The sequence below is a fragment of the Heterodontus francisci genome, chromosome 4, assembly GCF_036365525.1.
Source record: "Heterodontus francisci isolate sHetFra1 chromosome 4, sHetFra1.hap1, whole genome shotgun sequence".
Lineage (NCBI taxonomy): Eukaryota > Metazoa > Chordata > Chondrichthyes > Heterodontiformes > Heterodontidae > Heterodontus > Heterodontus francisci.
Window position 1 is genome coordinate 17,952,556 of NC_090374.1, and position 19,004 is coordinate 17,971,559.

The 19,004-nt window shown below is 44.8% G+C and overlaps 1 protein-coding gene across 2 annotated transcripts in view; it reads left to right on the top strand.

The window, feature by feature from the left end:
• The window catches only part of sh3bp2 (SH3-domain binding protein 2), a 170,172-nt gene that overhangs the window by 106,246 nt on the left and 44,922 nt on the right, over positions 1-19,004 (top strand). For both annotated transcript variants that reach the window (XM_068029233.1, XM_068029234.1), the window contains 2 exons: positions 8,640-8,710; positions 15,235-15,320. In XM_068029233.1, the coding sequence (XP_067885334.1) occupies positions 8,640-8,710; positions 15,235-15,320 (157 nt within the window). The remainder of the gene's footprint in view (positions 1-8,639; positions 8,711-15,234; positions 15,321-19,004) is intronic.

Genomic DNA, 19,004 nt, shown 5'->3' on the forward strand with positions numbered 1-19,004 from the left:
TCCTCTTAGAGAGACTAGAACCAGGGGACACAGTTTAAAAAAAATAAGGGTCTCCCTTTTCACATGGCGATGAGGAGAAATTTTTTTCTCTGAAGCTCGGTCGCCTGTAGAAGTCTCTTCCCCTGGAGAGTAGTGGAGGCAGGGTCATTGAATATTTTTAAAGCTCTGTTAGATTCTTGATTGACAAGGGAGTCAAAGGTTATAGCAGGTAGACAGGAAAGTGGAGTTGAGACCACAAACAGATCAGCCATGATCTTGCAAATGGCGGAGCAGGCTCGAGGAGCCGAATGGCCTACTCCTGCTCCTAATTCATATATACGTATGTAAATACTACAAATGTGTTTTAAGGCTTGACAATATTGTGCAATCATACCTTATTTGGATAACATACTTTAACTAAAAAATTCTTTCATGAGATATGACCATTGCTGGCATTTGTTGCCCATCCCTAATTGCCCTTGAGAAGGTGGTGAGGAGCTGCCGCCTTGAACCTCTACAGTCTATGTGGGGTAGGTATACCCACAGTGCTGTTAGGAAGTGAATTCCAGATTTTTCACTCGGTGACAGTGAAGGAACGGCGATATAGTTCCAAGTCAGGATGATGTGTGTCTTGGAGGGAATTTGCAGGTGGTGCTGTTCCCATGCATCTACTGCCCTTGTCCTTCTAGGTGGTAGAGGTCATAGATTTGGAAGGAGCTGTCGAAAGAGGCTTGGAGAGTTGGTGCAGTGCATCTTGTGTATGGTACACACTGCTGACACTGTGTGCCAGTGGTAGAGGGAGTGAATGTTGAAGGTGGTAGAGATGGAGTGCCAATCAAGTGGGCTGCTTTGTCCTGGATGGTGTCGAGCTTCTTGAGTGTTATTGGAGTTGCACCCATCCAGGCAAGTGGAGAGTATACTATTTCTTACTGATGTTCAAAATCAACTGGCTTTATCCAAGTTTGGCCTACTTTGTGGGACTCTAATTAATCTCCCTGATTTTAAAGATGCAAAAGATTAAAAAAATTTAAAACTCCCATAAAGGAAATCCCAGGTTTTTACATTGGTAGTAAAAACTGATTTTGAGAGTCCTTCATTCTAATTTACACAGCAATGCAAATCTTCTGATTATTTTGTTGGGAGTGGGGTGGGGATAAAAAAAAAACCCAAAGCTTATTGTTGTAGTCAAAACAGGAAACAAAAGTTCTGTATATTGAGCGGTGTGCATTCACTCAGTGAAGTGAACAAAGGTGTAAGTATTGACCCATTTTCATAAAGATCATGCACAATGCTCCATACGTCAGTTGCTCTGGTTAAACTGTTTGTCAGTTTGTTAGTTCCCTACCCCTAAGTTAATACATACAGCCACTTTTGTCAGTTCTTGTGCCTCTGCCCTTTACAACTGTCTTTCTAAATCTTCTTTACATCTCTCTGCCTTAAAAAGCCCACTGAAACATAGCTTTTACTTTCTGTCCCCTCCCAACAGTAACAACTTATATAGCACCTTTAAAGTCTGAGTATTATAAATTAAAACTGCCACCAAGCTACATAAGGAGATATTCGGACAGGTAATCAAAAGCTTGGTAAAAGAGGTAGGTTTTGAGGAGCATTTTAAAGAAAGGAGAGGCAGAGGTTTAGCTTAGGGCCTTAGCAACTAAAGGCATGATGCCCTGTAATGGAATGCAGAAGAGGCCAGATTTACAGGAACACAGATATCTCAAAGGGTTGTGGGGCTGCAGAAGATTACAGAGGTAGGGAGCACAAGGCCATGTAGGGATTTGAAAATAAGGATTAAAATTTTAAAGTCGCGGTATTGTTTAACCGGGAACCAATGTAAATCAGCATAGAGGTGATTGATGAACTGGCATTGGTGCAAGTTGTGATGAACCTTTATAAAGCAATGGTTAGGCCCCAACTGGAGTATTGCATCCAGTTCTGGTCACCACACTTCAGAAAGGATGAGGGTGCAAAGGAGATTCACCAGAATGATTCCAGGGATGGGGGATTTTAGTTACAAAGTTAGGTTGGAAAAACTGGGGTTGTTCTCCTTTAGAACAAAGGAGATTGAGGGGAGCTGTACAAGATTATGACAGGCTTAGACAAGTTAGACAAGGGAAATCTGTTCCCATTAACTAATGCTACAAGGACTAGGTGGAGATAGAAGGTGTTGGGCAAGAGATGCAGGGGGAATATGAGAGAGAAAATTTTTTAATGCAGTGGGTGGTAATAACCTGGAACTCATAACCTAGAAGCGGAGATGATCAATGACATCAAAAGGAAATTGGATGGCCACTTGAAGGAAATAAACTTGCAGGGCTATGGATTGGACTGTTGAGTGGGGCTGACTGAATAACTCCATTGAGAGCCAGCATGGACTCTATGGGCCAAATGGTCGCTTTCTGCTGTAAATGACTCTATGACTCTAAGTATGAACACTGGCAGAAGAGTTTTGAACGTCCACATGTTTACAGAGGGTAGAATGTGGGCAATTGGAGAGGTGTGCATTAGAATAGTCAAATCGAGAGGTAACAAAAGCATGGATGAATGTTTCAGCAGATGGGCTGAGGCAGGAGCGGAGTTGGGTGATCCTTTGGGACTATGTCGCCATTCCTTCACTGTCGCTGGGTCAAAATCCTGGAACTCCCTTCCTAATAGCACTGTTGGTCTACCCCAAGGACTGCAGCGGTTTAAGAAGGCAGCTAGCCACCACCTTCTCAACGGCAATTAAGGATGGGCAATAAATGCTGGCATAGTCAGTGATGTCCACATCCCCTGATTGAATAAAAAAAAATCACAATTGTTACAACACAGGAGGCCATTCAGCCCATTGTGTCTGCACTGGCTCTCCGAATGAGCAATTCACTTAGTGCCATTCCCCGCCTTCTCCCCTTCACCCTGCACATTCTTCCTTTTCAGATAACTATCTAATTCCCTTTTGAATGCCTCGATGGAACCTGCCTCCTCCGCACTCTCTGGCAGTGCATTCCAGATCCCAATCACTCGCTGCGTGACAAAGCTTTCCCTCATGGCGCCATTATTTCTTTTGTCAGTGATCTTAAGTCTGTGCCCTCTCATTCTTGATCCTTTCATGAGTGGGAACAGTTTCTCCCTATCTAATCTGTCCAAACTCGTCATGATTTTGAATCCCTCTATCAAATCTCCTCTCAGCCTTCTCTTCTGCAAGGAAAGCAGTCCCAACTTCTGCACTCTGTCCATGTAACTGAAGTTCCTCATCTCTGGAACCATTCTCGTGAGTTTTTTCTGCACACTCTCCAATGCCCTCACATCTTTCCTAAAGTGCGGCGCCCAAATTGGACGCAATACTCCAGCTGAGGCCAAACCAGTGTTTTATACAAGTTTAACTTAACCGCCTTGCTCATATACTCTATGCCCCTATTAATAAAGCTTAGGATAGTATACTGAATGATTTATTAACTGCTTTCGAAACCTGTCCTGCCACCTTCAATGACTGATGCCCAGGTCTCTCTGATCCTGCACTCCTTTTAGAGTTGTACCCTTTATTTTGTATTGTCTCTGTGTTCTTCCTACCAAAATGAATCATTTCACACTTGTCCGCCCATTCCACCAACCTGTCTACGTCCTTTTGAAGTTCTACACTACACTACAAGGATCCCAAAACTTACCCTGGGAAACTCCATTACAAACCTCCCTCCAGTCCGAAAAACATCCATTAAACATTAGGCTCATTCCTATCACTCAGCTAATTTTATATTTTTGAAAGGTCACAGATCTGAACGTTAACTTTGTTTCTCTCTCCACAGGTGCTGCCAGACCTGCTGACTATTTCCAGCACTCTCTGGTTCTATTTCAGATTTCCAGCATCTGCAGTATTTTGCTTTTATTTATTACTCTTATCAACCCTCTCTGTTACCTCTTCAAATAACTCCAGCAAATTAGCTAAATATGATTTTCCCTTAATAAATCTGCACTGGCTTTTCTTAATTAACCCGCATTTGTCCCAGTGACTATTAATTTTGTCCTGAATTATTGTTTGTAGATGTTTCCCCACCACTGAATATAAACTGACTACCCTGTAGTTGCTGGGCTTATCTTTACACCCTGTTTGAACAAAGAGGTAACATTTGTAATTCTCCATTCCTCTGGCACCACCCCTGAGTCTAAGGAATTTGGGAAAATGTGATGTTATAAAAGTGGAAAGAAGCAGTCTTAGTGATGGTTTTTTAACATGGGTGGATGCTCACTCTGGGGTCAAATATGACACCAAGGTTGCGAACAGTCTCTCCAACCCTCCTCCCCCTTTTAATTTCCTGCACAGGATCCACTAAGATTGCCAATCTTCCAGGATTGTTCTGGAGTCTCCAAGAGTTGAAAACAAATTTCCATTTTTATCTTCTTTAAACACTTTTATTTATTAATTATAAAAATATTGAAGATGGTGGGGGGCAGGTTGTTTTGACCGACAATCAAGAATCGACCAATGGGCTTTCAAATTGGCTTGGAAAGGCGATGTGCTATGAGGATGTACATGTCGGGCGACCAATGGGGAAAACATTGTGTAAGGAGCAGTTGAAGGTAGCAGGTCATGTGATGAAACCTGCATTAATCAATGCAAGCAAAGTTGCCAACCCTGTAATCCACCTCCGTGTCTGGAGTCAATGGGAATCAGGGGGAAAACCCTCCACTGGCTGGTGTCATACCTAGCACAAAGGAAGATGGTTGTGGTTGTTGGAGGTCAATCATCTGAGCTCCAGGACATCACTGGAGGAGTTCCTCAGGGTAGTGTCCTAGGCCCAACCATCTTCAGCTGCTTCATCAATGACCTTCCTTCAATCATAAGGTCAGAAGTGGGGATGTTCGCTGATGATTGCACAATGTTCAGCACCATTCATGACTTGACAGATACTGAAGCAGTTCGTGTAGAAATGCAGCAAGACTTGGACAATATCCAGGCTTGGGCTGATAAGTGGCAAGTAACATTCGCGCCACACAAGTGCCAGGCAAAGACCATCTCCAACAAGAGAAAATCTAACCATCTCCCCTTGATATTCAACAGCATTACCATCGCTGAATCCCCCACTATCAACATCCTAAAGGCTACCATTGACCAGAAACAGAACTAGAGTAGCCATATAAATACTGCGGCTACAAGAGAAGGTCAGAGGCTAGGAATCCTGAGGCGAGTAACTCACCTCCTGACTCCCCAAAGCCTGTCCACCATCTACAAGGCACAAGCCAGGCACTTGCCTGGATGGGTGCAGCTCCAACAACACTCAAGAAGCTCGACACCATCCAGGACAAAGCAGCCCGCTTGATTGGCACCCCATCCACAAGCATTCATTCCCTCCACCACCGACGCACAGTGGCAGCAGTGTGTACCATCTACAAGATGCAGTGCAGCAACGCACCAAGGCTCCTTAGACAGCACCTTCCAAATCCACGACCTCTACCAGCTAGAAGGACAAGGGCAGCAAATGCATGGGAACACCACCACCTTCAAGTTCTCCTCCAAGTCACATACCATCCTGACTTGGAACTATATCGCCGTTCCTTCACTGTCGCTGGGTCAAATTCCTGGAACTCCCTTCCTAACAGCACTGTGAGTGCGCCTACCCCGCATGGACTGCAGCGGTTCAAGAAGGCAGCTCACCACCACCTTCTCTAGGGCAATAAGGGATGGGCAATAAATGCTGGTCTGGCCAGTGACGCCCACATCCCGTGAATGAATAAAAAATAATAATAAATGCGGCATTTTCAAGCAGTGACTAATGGAGTGCTACAAGGATCAGTGCTGGGGACTCAGCTATTTACAATCTATATTAATGACTTGGATGAAGAGACAGAGAGTAATGTATTTAAGTTTGCTGATGATGCAAAGGTAGATGGAAAGCTAAGACGTGGGGAGGATACAGAGAGGCTGCAAAGAGATATAGACAGGTTAAATGAGAGGGCAACAAGATGGCTGATGGAGTATAATGTAGCGAAGTGTGAAGTTATTCACTTTGGTTGTAAGAAAAAAAAATATTTTTTAAAAGGTGTGAAACTTGCAAGTGTTGATGTTAAAGGAGACTTGGGTGTGCTTGTACAAGGAATGCAGAAAGTTAGCATGCAGTACAGCAAGCGATTAGGAAGGCAAATGGCATGTTGGCCTTTATTGCAAGGGGACTGGAGTCCAGGAATAAAGAAATCTTGGTGCAATTGTACGGGATTTTGGTAAGACCACATCTGGAATACTGTGTGCACTTTTGGTCTCCACATTGGAGTTGGTTTAGCAAAGGTTTACTAAATTGGTCCCTGGGATGAGGGGATTGTCCTATGATGAGAGGCTGAGTAAATTGGGCCTGTATTCTCTGGAGTTTAGAAGAATGAGAGGCAATTTCATTGAAACATACAAGATTCCAAAGGGGCTGGATAGGGTAGACGCTGAGAGATTGCTTCCGTTGGTTGAGGAATCTAAAACACGGGGACACAGTGTCAGGATAAGGGGCTGATCATTTAGGACTGAGATGAGGAGAAATTACTTCACTCATTAGGGTTGTGAATCTTTGGAATTCTCTACCCCAGAGCATTGTGGATGCTCCATTTAAGGCTGGGATAGACCAATTTTTGGTGTTTCAGGGAATAAAAGGATATGGCGAGCAAGTGGAGTTGAAGCCTCAGATCAGCCATGATCGTATTGAATGGCAGAGCAGGCTCGATGGGAAATATGGTCTACTCCTGCTCCGAGTTTTTTTGGTGTTCTTGTATGTAGAGCGAGATTTACTCTTTGTCTAACCCATGCTGCACCTGCCCTCAGAGTGTCCAGTGCTGAGTTAGCTGAACTCGCCCAGAGTAGTGGGACTGGCTGATTAATTAATTGGCTTCCTCCAATTAAATATTGGGAAGATAGAAGGCATTGTCTTCACTCCCCACTGCAAACTGAATTTTACAGCCCCCCGATGTCGGGGGTCGTGGCATGGGAAGGAGGGCCGGCAAAAGCCTCCAGCAGAGGCCCGCCACAGCCCTCAATGCCGGGAAGTCCTGGCCCAATATTGCTAGCGGCGGCGAGGCCTAGTGACAGCCCTGCTGCCACTCGGCTACAGGAGCCCCATTTAAATGTTTAAATTTATTTCAATAAATGAGTTTATTGCTTTTCCGCTCCCACCATCCGTCCCAGAGTGATATTGGTGCTGGTGGCCGGCACTTCCGTGCCTTCGGATCCCCGTCTTGGGTGGGGCGGGTAAGTTTTTCAGTGTGGGTGTGGGGAGCGGGGTCAGACTCATTTCATTGGTCGAAGGGGTAGGGGTAAATTGTAAAGTTTATGAACTTTGTTGGGGGGAGGTCAGGTACATATGATAAGTGTTTTTGTGGGGGAGAAGCAGGTAATTAATTCAGTGATTATTGGGGGGGGTGGGAGAGGGTCAGGATCAATTTATTTTATTTTTTTAAAACACTGTATTAAATTGAATGTTAGGGCTTGAAGCCCTTTAAAAATGGCGTCAGTGCCTACGCAGAGACTGCTGACGCTACTGCCGGGAACGGACTGTCAGCCACATCATCGGGGCGGGGGGCAGTCCATTCCAGCCATGTAAATGAGCCACCATGTTTAATGTCGCGGTGGCTCTGCAATGTGTGGTGGCTCCACGACGTGCGGTCCACCTGGGTGGACCGCCATTATTTACGTTCAGTTTCAGCAGTGGGAATGTGAAATGCAGCCCTCTGTTACCAAGCCACTGAATCCACACCTCACCCTAACAAACTATCTGAGGCTGAACCCGTCTGTTCCCAACGTTGGTGCTCCAACTAGATATCCACTCCATCACTGAGACCGTCTATTTCCACCTCCATAATATCACTTCACTTCGCTGCCGTCTCGGCTCATCTGCTGCTGAAACCTTCATCCATACCTTTGATACCTCTAGACTTTGCTATTTCTACAAAGTCCTGGATGGTACCTCACATTCTACCCTCTGTAAACTTGAGGTTATCCAAAACTCTGCTGCCTGTATCTTAACTTGCACCAAGTTCCGTTCACCTATTATGCCTGTGCTCGCTGACCTACATTTCCTCTTGGTTAAGAAATGACTCGATTTTAAAATCCTCATTCTTGTTTTCAAATCCCTCTAGACTTGCTTCTCGCTACCTCTCTATTCTCCTCCAGCTGTACAATCCCCAATATATCTCTGCTCATCTAATCCTGGCCTCTTTAACATGCTCGATTTTAATTACTCCAGCAATGACAGCCTAGCCTTCAGCTGCCAAAGGCCTAAGCTCTGGAATTTTGTCCTTAAACTTCTCTACTTCTCTTTCCTCCTTTAAGATGCTCCTTAAAAGCCACCATTTGACTAAGCTGTTAGTTATCTGTCCTAATATCTCCTTGTGTGGCTCGGTGTCAAATTTTGCTTTGTGTTGCTCCTCTAAAGTGCCTCTTTGTTTGGACTGGAAGTGTAGTATGGAAGAAGAGCTGGATAGGAGGTCACAGCCTCAAGGTTTCATTCTAAAATGATGTAACGACTATTCAGTACCAGAATTTTAAGAGTTAAAACAACGCATGTTGTATGCAGTGTGCCAATTGGATGACCGGGATCAAGAAGGCTTGGGAGCCTTGATTGCTCCCTCTTCCCATGCCTTCCATGGTTAATTGGTGCTGAACAGATGCCATGTAATCTGGTCTGACCGTTCTTTATTACTATTCCTTTCAGGAGTGGATGATGAGCTTGCGAAAAGAAATTGATCGTTATCATGAGAAAGCAGACTCCCAAGGAAATCTGAGGTACTGGGTTACAGTGAAAATATTTCAACTACACAAAAGTTCATTTTCTACAGATACAAATATTTTTTAACTAGAAGACCCACAAAACATTTGTGGTCAAATTAGTATACTTAATCAATTCCATCATTGCATCCATTCCCCTCCTACACCATCCTCCTATCCCACGCCACCCCTCCCTCCCTTGCCATCCCATGCCATTCCATCCTTCCCATTCCACCCCCCATCTCATTCCATTCCTTCCCATGCCACCCAATCCCAATCTTCCGATGCCACCCCCCCTCCAATGCCATCCCCTCCCTCCCATGCCGTTCTCACCAGAGCAAACCTTAAAGTTTGAAGAATCTCTTGCCCAGTGTTCTCTTTCACTGATTCCATGTCATGAGTGAATTTTCATTGTGCACCAGGCTCAGTTGTCCACATCTTAATTGCCCTCATTCTCTGTGGGCTTTTCTTCCTGACAAAGTGAACAACTTTACATTTTCCCACATTATACTCCATCTGCCAGATTTTTGCCCACTCTCTCAAACCATCTATATCGGTCTGCAACCTCCTTATGTCCTCTTCACAACATACTTTCCTACCTATCTTTGAGTCATCTGAAAATTTAGCTACCATGCCATCACTCCCCTCATCTAAGTCATTAATATAAATTGTAAAAAGTGGAGGCCCCAGCAACGACCCCTGCGGATTCCACTCGTCACATCCTGCCAATCAGAAAAGGACGCATTTATGCATACTCTCTGTTCTCTGTCAGCCAGCCAATCTTCTATCCAAGCTAATATGTTATCCCCCCCCCCCCCCCCACACCATGAGCTCCTACTTTGTGCAATAACCTTTTATGTGGCACCTTGTCACATGCCTTCTGGAAATCCAAGTACAGAACGTCAACGGGCTCCCCTTTATCCACAGCACATGTTACTCCTTCAAAGAACTCCAATAAATTGGTTAAACATGATTTCCCTTTCACAAAGCCATGCTGACTATTCACGATTACCTTGAGTTTTTCTAAGTGCCTAGTTACAGCCTCCTCAATTATCAATTCTAACACGTTCCCCATGACAGGTGTCAAGCTAACTGGCCTATAGTTACCTGTTTTCTGCCTCACCCCTTTCTTGAATAGAGGGGTTATATTTGCTATTTTCCAGTCTGATGGAACCTCTCCAGAATTTCCCAATTTTGAAAAATTAACACCAACGCATCTACTACCTCATTAGCCACCTAGGATGAAGTCCATCAGACCTGGGACTTGTCAGCCCGCAGCTCCATCAGTTTGGTCAGTGCAGTTTCCCTGGTGATTGTAATTTCACCAAGTTCCTCTCTTCCTTCCACATCCTGATGTGCAGCTATTACTAGAATGCTTTTTGGATCCTCTATGGCGAAGACAGAAGCAAAATATTTGTTCACTTGATCCACCATTTCCTATTATCTAATATTAACTCCCCATTCTCACTCTCTAGAGGACCAACACTCACTTTACTTACTCTTTTCCTTTTCAAATACCCGTAGAAACTCTTGATATCTGTTTTTACATTTCGAGCTAGCTTTCTCTCATATATTCTAATTTCTTTCTCCTGATTAACCTTTAAGTCATTCTCTGCCGTTATTTATGATCTTTCCAGTTTATATGTAGATTAAAATCACCCCTTATTACTGCCTTTATCCCTTTATCACAAGCACCCAATATTTCTTCTTGTATACTTCGTCCTACATTATGGTTACTGTTAGGGGGCCTGTAGAACACTCCCACTAGTGACTTCTTTCCTCTACTATTCCTCATCTCCGCCCAAACCAATTCTACATCCTGATCTCTTGAACCGAGGTCATCTCTAACTATTGCACCAATGCCATCCTTGATTAACAGTGCTACCTCTCCACCTTTATCTAGCTTACTATTCTTCTTGAATATTATATACTCCTCAATATTCAGGACCCAATCCTTGTCATCCTGCAGCCATGTCTCTGTAATGGTTATCAGATCAGATTTATTTACTTCAATGTACGCTGTCAGTTCATCTACTTTGTCATGAATGCTATGTGCATTCAGATACAGAGCCTTTAGTTTTGTATTTTTGTTATCTTTATAACATCTAGTCTTGACTGTTGGTGTGTTATTAGGTTTTTTTCTCTTTGTCCCTTCCTGCCATTCTCTGACCTTCATTTTCCATATTACTATTCTGCTCTCCTACCTTGACTCTACCCCTTCGTTTGCAATGTCTACCCAGGCTTGATCCCTCACCCCACTTGTTTAGTTTAAAGCCCTCTCTACTTCCCTAGTTATACTGTTTGCTCGAACACTGGTCCCAGCACAATTCAGGTGCAGACCATCCAACGGTACAGCTCCCACTTTACCCAGTGCTGGTGCCAGTGCCCCACGAACTGAAACCTACTTCTCCCACACCAGTCTTTGAGCCATGTATTCATTTCGCAAATCTTATGTGCCCTCTGCCAATTGGCATGTGGCGCAGGTAATAATCCAGAGATTATTACCTTGAGGTTCTGCTCTTCAATTTGTTGCTTAACTTCTCATACTGTCTAAGCAGAACCTCTTTCCTAGTCCTACCTATGTCATTGGTACCTACATGGACCATGACAACTGAATTCTCCCTCTCCCACTCCAAGTTCCTGCCCAGCTCTGAGCTGATGTCCTGAACCCTGGCACAGGGTAGGCAACACAGCCTCTGGACTCGGGCTGTTGGCTGCACAGAACAGTGTCAATCCCCCTCACTATTCTATCCCCTACTACCACTACATTCCTTTTTGCTCCCATCACTTGAATGGCTTCCTGTACCACAGTGCCATGGCCAGTCTGCTCATCCACCTTGCAGACCTCACTTTCATCCACACAGGTTGAGAGCACCTCAAACCTGTTTGACAATTGCAAAATATGAGTCTCTTCCACTACTGTCTGCTCGGTCCCTTTACCTGCCTCACTCATGGTCACATCCTCCTGTCCTTCACTGCTGACCAAAACAGATGACCCTGTTCTAAGAGGTGTGACCGTCTTCTGGAACAAAATGTCCAGGTATTTCTCCCCCTCCCTTAGGTTGCACAGTGTTTGCAGTTTGGCTTCCAAATCAATAATCCTGATCTGGAATTCCTCCAGCTGCTTACATTTTCTGAGGACGAGTTTGCCCTCGATCGCCTTGGCATCCAGGAGCTACCACATACCACAGCTGACATAACACCTGTCCTGGCATTGTTACTTATGCTATAAGTTAATTCAGCTTAATTACTTAATCACTTTCTTAATTAACTCTCTCACTGTTTACCAATCTACTAAGTTTAACTAGTATTACCAAATGAAAACCTTACAATTTCTGAAATTACCTGAGTTTTGAAAGATATATAATAAAACACTCATCAACCAATCTTGGAGTCAAAGGAAGAAGCCTCACCAACTGCTGGAGACTAAAAAAGATAGGAAGAGGAGCCCTTCTTTCCCCCTCTGCACAGAATTCCCATGTGTACCAAATTTCAGCTTCACTCTGGCAATATCTCTCACTCGGGCAACTGTCTCTTCTCACTGCGTCTCCTCACAGGCAAAAGTGCTTCTCATGGCAGAAAGGAGTTTCCTGTAACATCAGATTGGCAATTCATGCTTATTTAGACTGAGACTCAATCATTTTGAATTTTAAAAAGTGACCTATTTTAATCTCTCTGTATTTACAAATGAATGCACCTCTCGGGTTGAAGTTGGGATTTAAAATTTTAACAATTAATGTATCAACACATTCACAGTTTTGAAGGGTAGTCACTGTTGTACTGTAGGAAAAGCATTAGCTAAAATGCACGTAGTTTGCTCACAACATAACAGAGAATTAGAATTAGAACATTACAGCGCAGTACAGGCCCTTCGGCCCTCGATGTTGCACCGACCTGTGAAACCATCTGACCTACACTATTCCATTTTCATCCATATGTCTATCCAATAACCACTTAAATGCCCTTAAAGTTGGCGAGTCTACTACTGTTGCAGGCAGGGCGTTCCACGCCCCTACTACTCTCTGAGTAAAGAAACTACCTCTGACATCTGTCCTATATCTATCACCCCTCAACTTAAAGCTATGTCCCCTCGTGTTTGCCATCAACATCCGAGGAAAATGACTCTCACTATCCACCCTATCTAACCCTCTGATTATTTTATATGTCTCTATTAAGTCACCTCTCCTCCTCCTTCTCTCCAACGAAAACAACCTCAAGTCCCTCAGCCTTTCCTCGTAAGACCTTCCCTCCATACCAGGCAACATCCTAGTAAATCTCCTCTGCACCCTTTCCATAGCTTCCACATCCTTCCTATAATGCGGTGACCAGAACTGCACGCAATACTCCAGGTGCGGTCTCACCAGAGTTTTGTACAGCTGCAGCATGACCTCGTGGCTCCGAAACTCGATCCCCCTACTAATAAAAGCTAACACACCATATGCCTTCTTAACAGCCCTATTAACCTGGGTAGCAACCTTCAGGGATTTATGCACCTGGACACCAAGATCTCTCTGTTCATCTACACTACCAAGAATCTTCCCATTAGCCCAGTACTCTGCATTCCTGTTACTCCTTCCAAAGTGAATCACCTCGCACTTTTCCGCATTAAACTCCATTTGCCATCTCTCAGCCCAGCTCTGCAGCCTATCTATGTCCCTCTGTACCCTACAACATCCTTCGGCACTATCCACAATTCCACCGACCTTAGTGTCATCCGCAAATTTACTAACCCACCCTTCTACACCCTCTTCCAGGTCATTTATAAAAATGACAAACAGCAGTGGCCCCAAAACAGATCCTTGCGGTACACCACTAGTAACTAAACTCCAGGATGAACATTTGCCATCAACCACCACCCTCTGTCTTCTTTCAGCCAGCCAATTTCTGATCCAAAGCTCTAAATCACCTTCAACCCCATACTTTCGTATTTTCTGCAATAGCTTACCATGGGGAACCTTATCAAATGCCTTACTGAAATCCATATACACCACATCCACCTGTTTGGTCACCTTCTCGAAAATCTCAATAAGGTTTGTGAGGCACGACGTACCCGTCACAAAACTGTGCTATCGCTAAGAGGCATAACCTGCTTTTTTAAAGGGTTGACTCCTTTGTTTGAATAGAGAAAAAAATTAGCTTTGTCCCATTCCATCAATTTTACTAATATCCCACATGGATATTTCATCCCATTCTTACACTTTCTAGATTATAAATTTCACTACTTCTACTCAGATATTGAGAGCTCTGTCAGAGTCAAAACAACACAGAAGGAGGCCATTTGGCCCATTGAGTCTATACTAGCTCCCCGTAGAGCAATCCAGTCTGACCCATTCTACCGCTCTACCTCCGTAGACCTGCAAGTTTATTTCCTTCAAGTGTCCATCCAATTTCCTTTTGAAATCATTGATTGTCTCCACTTTCACCACTCTCATATGCAACGAGTTCCAGGTCATTACCACTCACTGTATAAAAAAAAAAAAGTTCTTCCTCGCATCCCCTGCATCTCTTGCACAAAATCTGTGTCTCCTAGTCCTTCTCCCATCATGTATGTACATCTTTTTATTGCTAGGAGTTCTGGGGTAATGATACAGTTGATGCCTCATTTGCACAAGTGCATGCACATTGAGTGGAATTTACACAGGAAACCTGCAGTCTAAATTATGTGATTACTCTTTAATTCCAAGGAAGAAAATGAGCTCATTATCTTCCTTGGTAGGTGAATCCAGTGCTTTTGGAAATAAAAATGAACAGGCAGTATAAATGAAATGGTACATTGTAATGTGCGCACGGGAATAGAAGATGCAGATTCACGTACATAAATCTTTGAAGATGGCCAGACAAGTTTATAAGGCTCTATTTAAAAAAAAAATACAGGATCCTTGTCCTTATAAACAGAGGCATAGAGTACAAAAGCAGGAAAGCTTTGGTAAACCTTTTCTAATCACTGGTTAGGCCTGAGCTAGAATATTGTATCCAATTCTGGACACCACAGTATAGGAAGGACCTCTTATGCAGTGAGTTGTTACGATGTGGAATCTGCTGCCTGAGGAAGCAGATTCAATTCTAACTTTCAAATATACTTTCAATACTTTCAAGTATATAAATACTTGAAAAGGAGAAACTTGCAGGTCTATGAGGAAAGAGTAGAGGACTGGGTCTAATTGGATAGCTCAAAGAACTGGCACAAGTATGATGGGCCAAATGGCCTCCTCTACGCTGCATGATTCCGTGAAATAAATGAGAGTTAAATGATCATTAACGAATGATGTAAAACTAACAATGTTCAGATTCTAGTTACCCATTAATTATCCAGGTTGCTAATTGCTATTTTTCTGACAGTATAATACCTACAGTTAATACACAGCAGGCCTGCCAACACTTGAAACTAAAAAAGATAGGTTCAGGTTTGAGGTGCAGATCCTTCATCAAAGTGGCACTGTGAATCTCCAACATTAAAGAGAACTCGTGATGAGGCAACCCCAGCGGTGCTGGATCCAACAGTGTGGATTTTAGCAAATCTTTTTGTATGTTCTTCCTTTCAGTGACTACTCTGATACTGAGAAGTTTTATGGCTCAGTAGAGCGCCCGGTGCAGATAAAATACACGTCAGGAGAATCAGAATCTGGAGGTAGGGAGTTTGCTTTTTGCTTTTCTGCTATATTTACTGGAATCCTGTATTCTGGGTAATGATGGGAGCTCTTACTTCAATAGGCTGGTGCTGGCGCCAATAATGTGCGACTCTCATGCTGTCAAATATATGAACCAAAATCCACAAGGCCAGTGCCAACAGTAATGCACTTTTTCATGCATCTGCTGACAGAATGATGATCTTCTGTGGCCCTCAGATGTTTTCAGCGTATCTCTAGATCTCCATCTTGATGCAAAGTAGCGTGGTTAAGCAGGGTAATCCACCGAAACAGCTGAGTGTGAACTATCAAGACCTGTTACATCCAGTATTTTCCCCTGAATCTGCCACATGAAATATCCCAGATTTTGTGGTCAGCAGCGATGGAGTGGCACTAGCTGTTGGCTTTCAAGAAAGATGCCCACAAAGATTTAGCAGGCTCTCGAGATTTTTCCCATTTCCAACATCATGTTTTAATGACTGGAAGCCAGTGTCCAATGGCATACCACAGGGATCTGTGCTGGGTCCCCTATTGTTTGTCATTTATATAAACGACACAGATGACTATGTTGGGGGTAGGATCAGTTAAGTTCGCGGATGACACAAAGATTGGCTGAGTGGTTAACAATGAGGTTGAGTGTCTTGGGTGACAGGAAGATATAGACGGGATGGCCAAATGGGCAGAAAAGTGGCAGATGGAATTTAACCCTGAAAAGTGTGAGGTGATATACTTTGGAAGGAGTAATGTGACACGGAAGTATTCAATGAATGGCCTGACACTGGGAAGTTCCGAGGAACAAAGGGACCTTGGCGTGTTTGTCCATAGATCTCTGAAGGCAGAAGGGCAGGTTAATAGGGTGGTGAAAAAGGCATAAGGGTAGGCGGTGGCGTAGTGGTATTATCACTGGAGTAGTAACCCAGAGACCCAGGGTATTTCTCTGGGGACATGGGTTCAAATCCCACCACAGCAGAAGGTGGAATTTGAATTTAATTAATAAATCTGGAATTTAAAAAAGCTAGTCTAATGATGGCCATGAAACCATTGTCAATTGTTGTAAAAACCCATCTGGTTCACTAATGTCCTTCAGGGAAGGAAATCAGCTATCCTTACCTGGTCTGGCCTACATGTGACTCCAGACCCACAGCAATGTGGTTAACTGTTACATGCCCTCTGAAATGGCCTAGCAAGCCACTCAGTTGTACCTAACTGCTACAAAGTCAGTAAAAAGGAATGAAACTGGACGGACCACCTGGCATCGACCTAGGCACCGGAAACGACAACTGCAAACCCAGCCCTGTCGATCCTGCAAAGTCCTCCTTACTAACATCTGGGGACTTGTGCCAAAGTTGGGAGAGCTGTCCCACAGACTAGTCAAGCAACAGCCTGACGTTGTCATACTCACGGAATCATACCTTACAATGTCCCAGACACTGCCATCACCATCCCCGGGTATGTCCTGTCCCACTGGGCACAGTGGTATACAGTAGGGAGGGAGTTGCCCCGGGAGTCCTCAACATCGACTCTGGACCCCATGAAGTCTCATGGCATCAGGTCAAACATGGGCAAGGTAACCTCCTACTGATTACCACCTACCGCCCTCCCTCAGCTGTTCACTCAGTACTCCTCCATGTTGAACACCACTTGGAGGAAGCACTGAGAGTGGCAAGGGCACAAAATGTACTCTGGGTGGGGGACCTCAATGTCCATCACCAAGAGTGGCTCGGTAGCACCACTACTGACCGAGCTGGCCGAGTCCGAAAGGACATAGCTGTTAGACTGGGTCTGCAGCAGGTGGTGGGGGAACCAACACGAGGGAAGAACATACTTGACCTTGTCCTCACCAATCTGCCTGCCGCAGATGCTTCTGTCCATGACAGTATTGGTAGGAATGACCACCGCACAGTCCTTGTGGAGACGAAGCCCCGCCTTCACATTGAGGATACCGTCCATCGTGTTGTGTGGCATTATCACTGTGCTAAATGGGATAGATTTCGAACAGATCTAGCAATGCAAAACTGGGCATCCATGAGGCGCTGTGGGCCATCAGCAGCAGCCGAATTGTACTCAACCACAATCTGTAACCTCATGGCCCGGCATATCCCCCACTCTACCATTACCACCAAGCCAGGACACCAACCCTAGTTCAATGAAGAGTACAGGAGGGCATACCAGGAGCAGCACCAGGCATACCTCAAAATGAGTTGTCAACCTGGTGAAGCTACAACCCAGGACTACTTGCATGCCAAACTGCGTAAGCAGCATGCGATAGACAAAGCTAAGCGATCCCATAACCGACGGATCAGATCTAAGCTCTGCAGTCCTGCCACATGCAGCCGTGAATGGTGGTAGACAATTAAACAACTAACTGGAGGAGGTGGCTCCACAAATATCCCCATCCTCAATGATGGGGGAGCCCAGCACATCAGTGCGAAAGATAAGGCTGAAGCATTTGCAACAATCTTCAGCCAATAGTGCCGAGTTGATGATCCATCTCGGCCTCCTCCTGAAGTCCCCAGCATCACAGATGCCAAACTTCAGCCAATTCGATTCACTCCGCGTGATATCAAGAAACGACTGAAGGCAATGGATACTGCAAAAGCTATGGGCCCTGACAATATTCCGGCAATAGTACTGAAGACCTGTGCTCCAGAACTTGCCGCGCCCCTAGCCAAGCTGTTCCAGTACAGCTACAACACTGGCATCTACACTGCAATGTGGAAAACTGCCCAGGTATGTCCTGTCCACAAAATGCAGGACAAGTCCAACCCGGCCAACTACTGCTCCATCAGCCTACTCTCAATCATCAGTAAAGTGATGGAAGGTGTCATCATCAGTGCCATCAAGTGGCACTTGCTTAGCAATTACCTGCTCAGTGACGCTCAGTTTGGGTTCCGCCAGGGCCACTCAGCTCCTGACCTCATTACAGCCTTGGTTCAGACATGGACAAAAGAGCTGAACTCAAGAGGTGAGAGTGAGTGCCCTTGACATCAAGGCAGCATTTGACCGAGTATGGCATCAAGGAGCCCTAGCAAAACAGAGGTCAATGGGAATCAGGGGGAAAACCCTCCACTGGCTGGTGTCATACCTAGCACAAAGGAAGATGGTTGTGGTTGTTGGAGGTCAATCATCTGAGCTCCAGGACATCACTGGAGGAGTTCCTCAGGGTAGTGTCCTCGGCCCAACCATCTTCAGCTGCTTCATCAATGACCTTCCTTCAATCATAAGGTCAGAAGTGGGGATGTTCGCTGATGATTGCACAATGTTCAGCACCATTCGTGACTCCTCAGATACTGAAGCAGTCCGTGTAGAAATGCAGCAAGACTTGGACAATATCCAGGCTTGGGCTGATAAGTGGCAAGTAACATTCGCGCCACACAAGTGCCAGGCAAAGACCATCTCCAACAAGAGAAAATCTAACCATCTCCCCTTGACATTCAACGGCATTACCATCGCTGAATCCCCCACTATCAACATCCTAGGGGCTACCATTGACCAGAAAATGAACTGGAGTAGCCATATAAATACCGTGGCTACAAGAGCAGGTCAGAGGCTAGGAATCCTGTGGCGAGTAACTCACCTCCTGACTCCCCAAAGCCTGTCCACCATCTACAAGGCACAAGTCAGGAGTGTGATGGAATACTCTCCACTTGCCTGGATGGGCGCAGCTCCAACAACACTCAAGAAGC